Source organism: Dysidea avara, chromosome 12, assembly GCF_963678975.1.
Source record: "Dysidea avara chromosome 12, odDysAvar1.4, whole genome shotgun sequence".
Taxonomy (NCBI): domain Eukaryota; kingdom Metazoa; phylum Porifera; class Demospongiae; order Dictyoceratida; family Dysideidae; genus Dysidea; species Dysidea avara.
Genome location: NC_089283.1, coordinates 17,658,484 through 17,671,205, shown reverse-complemented (window position 1 = coordinate 17,671,205; position 12,722 = coordinate 17,658,484). Strand labels below are relative to the sequence as shown.

At 37.8% G+C, this 12,722-nt stretch overlaps 1 protein-coding gene across 1 annotated transcript; it reads left to right on the top strand.

Annotated features, from left to right (window-relative positions):
* Positions 1-530: 530 nt before the first annotated feature.
* Positions 531-11,873, top strand: LOC136241065 (uncharacterized). The gene is made up of 2 exons (XM_066032239.1): positions 531-607; positions 10,418-11,873. The coding sequence occupies exon 2, from the start codon at positions 10,437-10,439 to the stop codon at positions 11,838-11,840; it is 1,404 nt and encodes a 467-aa protein (XP_065888311.1). The 5' UTR covers positions 531-607; positions 10,418-10,436; the 3' UTR covers positions 11,841-11,873.
* Positions 11,874-12,722: the final 849 nt, after the last annotated feature.

Sequence of the window (12,722 nt, the reverse complement as noted above, 5' to 3'; positions counted from 1 at the left end):
TTAGAGTATATCGATCAGTACTATACACTCCGCCCATTTCTTGCAGGTTTTCACTGATAAAATACTTAGATAGTTAGATCTAGTACACTTGTTGCAGCCCAATATTTGTTTCTGAAATCCAGGTTTTTCAAATAGTTGATGCGGGCATTTTCCCAAATTTCACATTCTCCAAAAAAGGATGCGGGCGGTGGACCAGAAACATAATTACCAATTGGAGTGGCCTTATAGAGTTTATATATAGTAGTGCATGGCTATGTTGTTAATCAAGAATTTTCTTTTTTGCATGCAAAACTATAGGTTTCACTTCTATATCTAGAGATCGGGGAGGATGGGAGTGCCATATCTATGGTGCCATTAAGGCCGGAATAGTGAAAAGAATTAGTAGACAAATTCAAGACAAATTGCGCACGCATGCAAGTGACAACTCCACTTAGGAGGTATATAAGCTTATATTATTAAGACTATGTAGCTAATGCAACTTTTTTCGGTATCGATAAAATATCGATAATGTATCGTTTCTATATCACATGACAGACTACAAAAAAAAAAAAAAAAAGCGAATCGAAACCTAGAGGGGTTTGAAGCGAGTGACGATCGAGCTTGCAAAGTGAGTTTATCTGTGACGTTTCAAGTTTGTACTGACGTCAGTGTTTCTGTTCGAATCGCGTTGAGTGGGTCGTGATTGTAACTCTGCTTTAGCGTCGTGGAAATATCCGATATATATAGCGGTCGGCTTGATGTGACCGAGCCTCTTGCAAAGCCTACGATCACGCGCTCACGACCCACGCGCGATTCAAACACTATAGCTACTGCAAAGTTTATAGCTATGCATGCCGGCGTGCATACATGTGATAACCCAGGACGAGCGTATTATTATTATTTGTGTGTGCTGTGCAGAAATCAATGTGATTATAACGCACAGGTGTAATTGTGATAATTATCTAAGAGGGTACAAAACTGATCGTGTGTGGCGGAGTTGACTATATGAGGGGGGATTGAGTTCCACAGTTTGATTGTCGAGGGGGAAAAGGAAAATTTAAAATATCAATTCTAGTATCTAGTTGGTTGAAGTAGCCATTTCTCAAGAAGGGTGGAATAGGAATCAAACAATCATTTGGAATACACACCAGGTTGTTAGTGATTTTATACATCGTCTGTAATTTGGTTCTGTTCCTCCTGCTTTTTAGGGTAGGTAAGTTAAGATTTTCTAACATTAATGAAACACTTGAGAATCTAGAGTAGTCCTTGTAACATAACCTTGCTGCTGATCGTTGAACCGCTTCTAGAAGATTTGTGTTGGTGATGTGTGGTGGTCCCATACAGGAGAAGCATACTCTATTACCAGTCTCACCATAGCTTTATAACAGTCAAGTTTGGTATTAACAGGACAGTGGTATAAGTTGCGATGTAAGAAGGCGTTGACTTTGGTGGCTTTGCTTGCTATCTGCTTTATATGTTCATTCCAAGAAAGGGTCTGGTCAAAAATTAATCCGAGATATTTGGCATGGATGACTTCCTTTATTGAGTGGTTGTCAATATAATAGATGTTAGGTATGATGTTCTTTTTGTTAGAAATCCTTAAAAATTTACACTTCTTAGGATTAAATATCATCTGCCATTTGTGTGACCATTGTGTGAGAAGATCAAGATCTCTCTGTAATACATAACAGTCTTCTATGGAATGTATGTTACGGTAAAGAATAACACCATCAGCATATAGTCTAATCTTGCTTTGTACTTGTAAAGAGATGTCATTAATAAATAAGAGAAATAACAAGAGGGCTAAAACAGTGCCCTGTGGAGCACCAGAAAGAACATCAGATGAAGAGCTTTGTTTATTATCAAGGATTACTCTTTGTGAACGGTTACTAAGAAAATTCTTAATCCATGTAAGTGGAGTGCCTCTGATACCGTAGTGATGTAACTTGTAAAATAGTCGGGAATGGGGAACTTTGTCAAAAGCTTTGCAAAAATCCAACAGTAATACATCACATTGTCCTCTTTCATTCAGACACTGGGCAAAGTCATGTGTTGTTGTAATCTGTTAAAACTTGATGGCAGTCTAAATGTTCAAATATGCAAGAGTATAGAACATGTTCTAGTATTTTGGAGCAAATACAAGTTAGTGAAATTGGTCGGTAGTTGCTGGGATCATCTTTTTTACCTTTCTTGTATATAGGGACAAATGAAGCAGATTTCCAATGTCAGGTAGCGACCCCTGGTTCAACGAGGCCTGGAAAATCAAACATAGGGAAGGGGCAATCTCATTTGCAACCTCTTTAAGGAAGTAGGATGGTAGGTTATCAGGACCCGCAGCCTTATATGGTTTTAGATTAAGCAATAGTTGAGTGACACCTTCTAGGTGTATGTGGATTTGTTGGATATCAGGAAGCGGTTCACCTTCAAGAGTGGGAATGTTAGATGAATCATCTTGAGCATAAACTGATAAAAAGTAATCAGCGAATGCATTCGCTTTGGATAATGAGTCAGTGTGGGTTTCTCCTCTGTAGTTAATCGGGCCAATGTTAGTTTGGTCAAGCCGCCTGCTTTTAATATAGGACCACAATTTCTTTGTGCAATTGTTTTCTGCATCAATAAAGCTAGATATGTAATTGTTAAAGGCCTTATGGCACTCTCGTTGCGTAAGTCTTTTGATGTCATAGTAAGATGACCAATCATCTCGGTGATTTGTCAATCATGCATGATTGTACGCTCGCTGTTTCCTATGAGTGAGCCGTTTGACATGATTAGTGATCCAGGGTTGATGGAATTTTGATGAGGAAGTTTTGGTTGGTATTAACTTCAGACAATAATCACAAATGTCAGCAAATTTGTTCCATAGCACATTGACAGGGGTAGAAACTGAGTAGCTGGACATGTAATCTTGAATGAGCAACTGCATATTCTGTCTGATGATGTTAAAGTCTGCTTTTGACCACAAATAAATTAGTCTCTTGGAGGGGTCTTGGAGGTGAATGTTTATGGAAGCCTTAGTAAGAACAGCTTCATGGTCACTTATACCCCCAATAGTTTCACATGACTGCATGGTAGCAGGTTGATTAGTGACAAAAATATCTAAAATGTTGTTGCCTCTAGTAGGGGAGTCCACCATTTGTATTAGACCGTTATTATTGAGAAAATCAAGGAAGGTGTTGTTAAACACTAAGGGGTAAGCATGACCCTCAACAAAGTTGTCCTCCCAGTTGATATCCGGGAGGTTAATATCACCTGCTATCCACAAAGTAGCATCTGAATGGTTTCTCTTAATAGACTCAAGCTGTTTGCAAAGGTCATCAAGGTAATTGATGTTACTGGAAGGAGGACGGTAAACTGAGCAAACAATTAGTTTGGAGTTGTTTGGGAGACTTATTTGGCAAGCAGATAATTCAGAAGTGTTGTCAGGTATATCTACAGCAGAGGAGATGAGGGACTGGTGACATGCCACAAAAGCACCACCATAACCATCGGCACGATCTTTATGGTAAACATTGTAACCTGTTGGGAATACTTCACTAGATGAAATATCTGAATTTAGCCAAGGTTCTGAACCAAAAATGATCTCAGGACAGTTGTATTGATAAGGTTCATAAAGGATTCTCATTTTGAAAGTAAAGATTGACAGTTTGGTAATAACAGGGGAATCACTTGTTGGAGAATTAGTTACAGGTTGAGGTGGAAGGGGGTAATTATCAGTGCAGGGGCCACTTACTGTGGCCTCTGCACTATTTCCCATTTTTTATCATATATGTATTCTCTCCTTTATTCATCTCAGCAAGTTGCTGACGTAGTGCTTTATTTTTCCTCTGCTCAAGAGAAGTATAGTCAGGAGTTATGAAAATGTTACGAACCTTTGGGGGATTGTTGGATGATCGAAACTTTAGCTTATTCTTCAAGATGGAGGCCTTTTCCTGGTCAGAGCTGAGTGAGATTTTAAGTAATCTAGGTTTTGAGGATCGTTTTCCTAGACGGAAGGCCTTGTCAGTAGTAACTGTGGCTCCCAAGTAGGTTCGAAACAGGTCTGCACATCTTTCAACATCGTGTGTTTTCCTAGTTTTACCATCTTCAGCAGAGGATTCTTCTATATTATGTACAATTATGTTGAGTCGTCTTTTTTCCTTTTCTTTTTGTTCAGTGGTAATCGAAGCTGCAATATTGACAACTGATTCTTCTGAAATTTGTGATGGAGGATTGGATGGCCTGGGTGTGTGGGTAGGTTGCTCAGTGATGACATCAGATAGGGATTTGTGGTGTTTCCCTAATTGTGATTCGATGGATTCGATGACCTCAGTTATCTTGTTTTCAACTGCATCTAGTCTGGAGTTCACATTCTGTTCCACAGATTGAAGTTTTGCATTATCCCGTGACTGGTTATCATATCATTGCATAGCAGCAGGGAGCATATAGTGCAGTGTAGCGCTCATTTCTTTTTGTGTGTGGGTGGGGATACTACTGAGGCCGGAAAGACTGAGTGTTGATCGTTCTTTTGGCTTGCGCTTCTATAGGATCGACTTCATACATCCACTCCAATAAACAGTTCTTCTTCCCGGCAATCAGAAGCTGCACCAGAACGCTAATGCCGCAACAGTATATTTTTAATTAATTTTTAAAATTATATGTAATGTAGCTACAGGACTCGACAAGTGAGTGTAAACGTACATAAAGGTGTAGTGTGTGTGCAAATATCATTAACAGTTAATTAGATCTTTAAAGTTTTGTAACATTGTGCAATTAATTATAGTATCTGGTAATTTATTCCACAGTTTAATTGCATCAGGGTAGAAGGAATGTTTAAACGAATTAACTCTGGTAAATAGTTGCTTAAATCTATTTGAATGTCCTCGGGTGGGTAAATTATTCTTGATAAGTGAGTTCCCTATATCAATTTCAACAAGATTATTAACAATTTTGTAGATCATTATCAGTCTCAGGTTTTCCCTTCTAACTTGAAGTGTTGTCCAGTGCATCCTATTTAACATGTTAGTGACACTAGAGTACATTGAGTAATCATTACATACAAATCTTGCTGCTTTCCTTTGTACTCTTTCTAGTTTATCAATATTAGTCATAGTATAGGGTGACCAAACTACACAAGCATACTCTAATATGGGTCGCACTAAAGTAAGATAACATCTTTCCCTTACATTTGCTGGACATTGTCTTAATTTTCGCTGCAGAAATGCTCGGACATTATTTGCTTTGTTGGATACAAAATTAACGTGGAAGTTCCAAGAAAGTGTTTCGTCGATATGAACTCCCAAATACTTTGCTTGTGAAACTTGCTGAATCTTATTATTGTTTATGAGATATTGTGTAGCAAAGGGTGAAGATTTGTTAGTTACTCTTAAGTATTCACATTTTACAGGATTAAAATTCATCATCCAGCATTCAGCCCATTGCTGTAGCATGTTGATATCCTCTTGTAGGATTTTACTGTCCTCTGGAGAATGAATCTCTCTGTACAGAAGAGCATCATCTGCGTACAACTTTAAAGTGGACTTAATTTTATCAGGCATGTCATTCACATAACAAATAAATAATAAAGGACCCAATACTGAACCTTGGGGGACTCCTGAAATAACCTCAGCTGTGCTGCTTAGCTGACCATTTACTGTAACCTGCTGAGATCTGTTCATAAGGAAGGACTCGATCCATCGCAGCAATTGGCCATTAATACCATATGAACTTAGTTTGTGAACCAATCTAGTGTGTGGTACAGTGTCAAATTCCTTAGCAAGATCCAAGAGTATTACTCAACTTGAGTCCCCTTATTTAGGGCTTCTGCCAAGTCATTAACAGTCGCAACAAGTTGAGTCTCACATGACCTGTGCTGTCTAAACCCATGTTGTTCATTACATAATATCTTGTGTTTGTTAAGGTGATCATAAATAGACGATGATATTATATGTTCTAGAGTTTTACATAGTACACAGGTAAGCGATATAGGTCTGTAGTTAGATACTAAGGATCTTCCTCCTTTCTTATATGCAGGTACTACTTTGGCTTTTTTCCATTCATTTGGAACTCTTCCCTGATTGATTGATGCTTGATATAGTAAAGTCAATGATGGAGCTAGTTCGGCAGCTGTTTCTTTTAGAAATCAAGTAGGTATATTATCTGGTCCACACGCTTTACAAGGATCTAGACTTTGGAGAAGTGAAAATACTCCCTCAGTAGATACTTCAATAGGGTCAATACTTGGATAGTCAGTAACTGGTAAACAGGGGAGAGGGCTGTTATCTTCCTGTGTGAATACTGAGCCAAAGTAGTCATTAAATGATTCTGCTTTACTGAGGTCATCATCAATAGCTCTTCCATCCACCTGTAATGCAGGAATACTATAGCTAGTTTGGTCATTACGCTGGCTATTTATTATGCACTTGTCAATTTCATGCCCCACCCCCAGGCGTACCCACACCCCAAGTGGTGATTGCTTCTTGTCCCCACCCCTAGGGCAATTGACAGTTGTCCAATTCACTGACCGATATTCGGTAGTTGCATTTCTAAACAATAAAATTGCACTCGCTATAATTTTACTTGCTACAGGTGTATACCAGGTTAATTACTAGTCGCATGCGTGAAATATGCGCTTAGTCATCCTTAAGGTGTTGTCAAATCCCCTACTAGTGGAGGGTGGGGACATAGTGGGGATTTGACAGCCGATTTAGCCTCATGATCAGTAGTGGGGAATTTGACACCACGATTTGTCAATTCCCCTGTATTCGGGGGAGATGAAATTGACAAGTACATTATAGCTTTACTGCATGCACATACAAAATTACAATTAAAATTGGAAGTGGGTAGACTATACTGAACCGAAAGGCTTTTTTTTCGTGGATAACACAAAATAACTAATAGTCATCCATTTACACTGTATGTTAGGGTTGGTATGCCCCCAGTACCGTATTTGACTTTAGGGCGCACGTCTAGTAGTTCCCCCGATTCAACTTTAGGGCACGCATCTAGTAGTATACTGGCCTAGCACACCGGCAGTCCAGGGTTCGAGCCCTGGATGAATTTTGTGTGTGTTTTTCTTGTTTTAGTAACCCTTTTTTGTCTAAGTTTTACTGTTGGTTCAATAGCGGGTAGATCTACGGCTTATTGAACCAACTCAGTATCCACTGCCATTAAAATTATTGGTGTGCATGCTGAAGATGCCAGCAACTAGGTGCTGACAAGAAAAAAATAGAACAGTCATTTACTGTAAGTTGATTAACGTTTGTGGGAATGAGTTCTTTGGAACATCAATAGCATGGACACAGAATGTGAATTGTGCAGGTTCTTTCAGAGTTGGCAATGAGATATCTATAGCCGGTAGGTGTTAGATGTTCAATACACCCTTTTTCTTCCACTCACACACAAAAGGGCTGGAAAGTGAAAAAGCAGTCTGGCTTACATAGGATGATCGATCAGCAGGCACATGCTTCATCTGGCATATGTTCCTGTGATGCGGTGTTATAAATTATTGGAGGTATACTACAAAAAGTCATTCAACTAGCTACATAGTATACTGATATGAAAATTTCATGATTTTTTCATTAGCTACAGCTGGCTAATTTTTGTACACAACAGTTCTGTTATAATTTTGATGCATTGTTTGGTGTTGTAGCTAAGGCAAATAAATAAATTTCTGATCATGATTTGTACATATATAGCCCAGACTATAGCTACCTATAGGCATCAAAATCTAGTAGCAAATTTCACTACTAATTTCTGCCACAGTATGCTCACTATTCTTAAGTAGTGATTAAGTTGTAATGTTCCGTAAATTTTGTATAATTTTTCTTCATGAATATGAGTGATTGATCAAACAATTAGATCATTTGCAGGGTTTTGGGGGCAAGGAATACAATGGTTCAGTTAGTTTTCTGCTACAAATGTATTTGTGTGGTGTTTTATGCCAATTATAAGATTATTTTACAATATACATGTAGTTACCACAAAGTTACGTATGTTCCCTTTGCAAGAAACAGCTCACCATTACACCACGATGAACATTTTTGTCCATCAGTATTACTACGCTAAAAGTCAGTGAATTTGCATCACAAGGAGCTTATCTCTTTGCTGCACCATTTTGGTGGCTGTCAAGGAGCTGTAACAAAAAATTATATAAGCAGCTATAAATCAACAGTACAATTCCTTGCTTGCATGCACATTGTATTTTTGGGTGGAGTTGACTGGTACAGAGTGTTTGCACTCCACTATGTGCTTGCTGTTTTGCCATCCGTATAAAATGCTAAATGCATGCAACTATTTAGTGGCCTTCTATGGAGGTGACCTTTATTCAGAGGGTCTTGCAAGTAAGGTTGTACTGAGGTCCATGTACTAAGGTATTTATAACAGAAAACAGAAGTTCAAAATGCTTTTGCAAAGCTGAGGTATAAGCATTTGTTAAATTGTGCTATTTTTGGGACTTTTTCAATGGAAAGACATGGAGAAATATTGCCTATTTTGAAGGACAAAATTGCTTATAACTCCACCACCCATGACGGATTTTTAAAAACTTAGTGTTTATGAGATCCCCAGGGAGCACTGCACAAGGCTATACTAAATAAAAATCATTTCAAAGATTCTCCAGGAATTGCTACTTTAAGTAGTGATGTTCCCTAGTCTTTTGTAGTGACACTTACTACATAGTAGTGAATGTCATTACAAAATTATAACATCACTACACAACAAATGAGTGTTGTGGCAGACATTAGTAGTGACATTCACTATTAATATGTACATTTAGTAGTGACTTTCACTAGTTTGTTTTTACTGTGTATACGTAGTTCGTTTTTGGTGGGTACTGTGTAAGCAACAGAAAACTCAGCAGTTAGAAGGTGTTTTAAGGAGGTTACGTTTATTCTACCAGCAGTGCTGCCTAGATAGCCACTGTTGTTGGCTCATGCATGGCCAGTTTGTCTAGCATATTGTATAAACAGAGGATTATATAATCATAAACTCTCCCCAAATTAATCTGTGCAGAGCATTGCATAGATCTTATCAAAGATCTTATCAAAGAAACTGGTTTATGCAGAATGCTTCATGATCATACCATTCACCATGAGCTGGGCCTGGTACTCTGTAATGGATAAATAAATCATGAATTGTTATCATTGGGCAAATTGTTTACAGTGGCTTAATTCATCTACATGATTTGTTGTAACAATTCATGTCATTAAACTTCTGTTTTTTTTCCAAACTTCTTAATACAGCATATACAGACTTGATACATTAGGTTTCACTAGCTATTTCAGAACAGAACAACACATCTCCTTTGTTGTAAACATGGTCAGATCAGAATGTACAGTGTATATGCAAGACACTGCAAGCATCAAAAACAGTCACAGTATTTATTGTTCTACCACACGCACCAGTGCTCTAAAGACATTCTAATCATCAGAGCAGATAGTCACACAGTGACTAGTTGACTCTAATAATAGTTAATGTTGCTGTTAGGACTCGACATTAATAGTTGCAATTATGAAATATTGATGTGAGAAATCAACAGCACTGAGGTCATTACTCTAAAATGTAACTCGTTTACATAATACTTGTTATGTATCTAAACAATGTGATGCACTATACTGTTACATATCACTTCCAGAGAAAAGCAACAAGTTCAGTGTGTTGTAACTAGTAATAGTCTTACATTTGTTACAAGCTATAACCATTACTAACCTAGAACTATACAAGTGACATGAGTGAGACACTTATTTCTCTGGTGTAGTTCAGCCACACAACAAGATACTTTGCTGTAATGTCTTAATTGGTCTCAAAGGCACTCCACATGCACTATCACTCTAGTTCATGCCTGCAATGCTGTCAAGTCCCAAAATACAACCGGGATGCAATCCACATTAAAAATAACAATAAAAATGAAGTAATGTGTTATTTTCAAGATGCTTGTTGAGACTTGATTTGCCTGAATTGAATTGGTGTCTGCTTCAAAGTCTGCTCTGTTGGGAACTCAGACAAGTTCTTCAGCTCTCAGGTTTAAGGCATACCTGAGCTGATTGACTGATTTTGCAACAGTTACATTCACTATTTTCTAGTGCATTGGTGTGTTTTATGTAAATAATAATAACAATTTCCGGAGGTAATGTTACTCGTTACTCTGTTATGCAATGTCTTGTTGCTGCAAAAGTAATATTATTACATAACACGCTATTTTGTAAAATCTCTGGGCATTAATTTTCTAAGCATAAAACAAATTTTGTGCAGTTCACGCAGAAATATTTTATCATGAAAATTTGTTTGCACAAGAATAAAATGATACTGCAAGTTAATTTGATGGCCAACTGATGAATGCAGTTAAAACATAGACACATGAAATGTGTACTTTTAACTAGCCATGCATGAAATGATATATACATAAATAGCTGTATGTTTACTGTTATAGGTTGTCTGTATAATATTGAATGTGTTTTTACAGTTCTCTTATTCACATTACAATGGGTGTGCACGTGCTTATGCTTTTACTGGCCATTGCAACCTGTTCTGATGCTGCATCACTTGAGCCAACATGTGTCAAAATTGATGAGTGTTCATGTCACTTAACGGGAGTGGAACAACCTGGAGTGATTGATTTACATAGCCTGGTTAGTGGTGAACACGAGCCAACTTTTACCATTCAAGCAAAATCTGAACAAACTAACCTGACATATAACTACTCTTACAATCCATGCATGATTTTCTCCACTAATAGTTGTCCAAATACTAGTATGTGTCAGACCGGTGATAAAGTGGAATCATACAACTTAGGAAATCTTGAAACTGTTGAGTTTGTGTTTCGAGTCACTTCTGTCTTTGCAGTTTATCACTCTAAACATGATGACAAACATGGACAAAACAGAACATCAGAAGTGGAGTTGATATGTGATGAAGATGAAATGAAAGGAAGATTTGAATATGATCATGAGCTTAGTGAACGTCATTACATGTTTAAGCTTTTCACTCAATGTGCCTGTCCTGGAAAGTGTACATCTTCACAAACTGAATGTCAAGCTAAGGATTTGTGTAGTTGCGAAATGTCAGATGGATCTGGTACAATTAACCTTCATTCCCTTGATAATGCAACAAGCCCACTAAGAGATGAAGCAAGTCCAACAAATACCTTTCTATACAATCCTTGTTCACCTATCACTAAACCTGACTGTAAGGGTAACTCACTGTGTGAAGAAAAAGGAGATGATCTTGTTGGTTTAGGTATGGCAAATTCTGCAAAATTCGTACAGAATAACAATCAACTTAGCATACAATATACTGGGCCAAATGGCAATATGTCATATGTAAATTTGTTTTGTGATGAGAACCAAAGAAATAAGCCATTCTGTAGAGCAGTTGGCAAAGGAAACGTGTACGATCTCTACAGTGTGTGTGCCTGTCCTAATGGTTGCAGTGGTCCACCATCAAATGGAACATGTGACCAAACTGACTCATGTACCTGTAAGAGCACTAGTGATGGTGCAGTGATCAACCTTCATGATCTAGACAACCCATCTACACCACTGACTGCAGAAGACAATGAAGGTTACTTTTACTACTACAATCCTTGCAGTGGAATAAAACTACAGAACACTTTAGGAAAATGTAATGGAGTGGCTGCCTGTCAATATGATCCCTACCATGGTTTGTATTATGATATTGGAAATATTGGCCCCGAAATACATTACAATGCTACCTCAAAGTCTTTTACATTTCATTACACTGGAGGTCAAGAAAATCGTTCTTTTGATGTGAGGATGATATGTGATCCTGATGTTGCTAGTACAATACTTTTGCCAGATGATGATATACCTAAAGGTGTTACTATGTATCCTCTTAAGCTAATTTCCAAGTATGCATGCCCACAGTAAGCAAACATTATTTTGTCCTTTTTCATAACTGGACGTTAGATGTAATTGTATGTATGAGAGTGTCCACTTTTGCTCGCAATGTACTTATAAATTTAGTTCCATTATATACTGCATAAATGATTTTGGTCATAATTGCTATTGGTTATTACTTTATTACTGTAGTTAGACTACTTATGTATATATGTACACAGCTAATGCTGATAAATTTTGCATAAATTTTGCAGCAACCATTATGTGTTGCAATTATAACTATGGCACTAAAAGCTTTGTACAACCAGCTATTGTAGTATGGAACAGATTGATCGATTATACTCTTTACAGTTTACATGGTATGGTTTACAGAGTTTACACATTATAATTTGTGTCACATGACTTTACTAAAATAATATTATACCAAAACCTATTCTAATGTGCTTGGCCACACAAAGTCAAGTAGCCACATGTCTGTGGCTCAGTAAAGTCATCATGTTATCACAAAAGTACTTTTCCCACCAGCATGATTGTGTGTGCCGGTCCTGCAAATAGTTAGGCATGTGGGCACATCAAGACTCATAGTGAGTACAGCCAGGGGGATCTACTTTCAATTGACATGGTAGGTGATCACTGCATGCATGGGGCAGGAGCGGTGGAGAGGGAAGGGCAAGGGGGCTATAGCTCCTGTAAAAGTGATTATGGAGGGGTTTAGCCCCCTTCTAAAATTATCTTTTATATACTGTCATTGAACAATTGTGCTGATTGTGCTACACCAAATAGCTAACTGTACAAATGTTCAGCTAGACAGCTACCTGCAATTCATCCAGTGCATCAAGATTGATATACCCTAATAGACCAGTCACCCTAATTCAACAGTCAACAAATTTGATATTAGTGGTGACTGCTGAA

Bases quoted from the DNA above. Each gene is read 5' to 3' on its own strand.
- LOC136241065 (XM_066032239.1), top strand. From the start codon at position 10,437: ATGGGTGTGCACGTGCTTATGCTTTTACTGGCCATTGCAACCTGTTCT.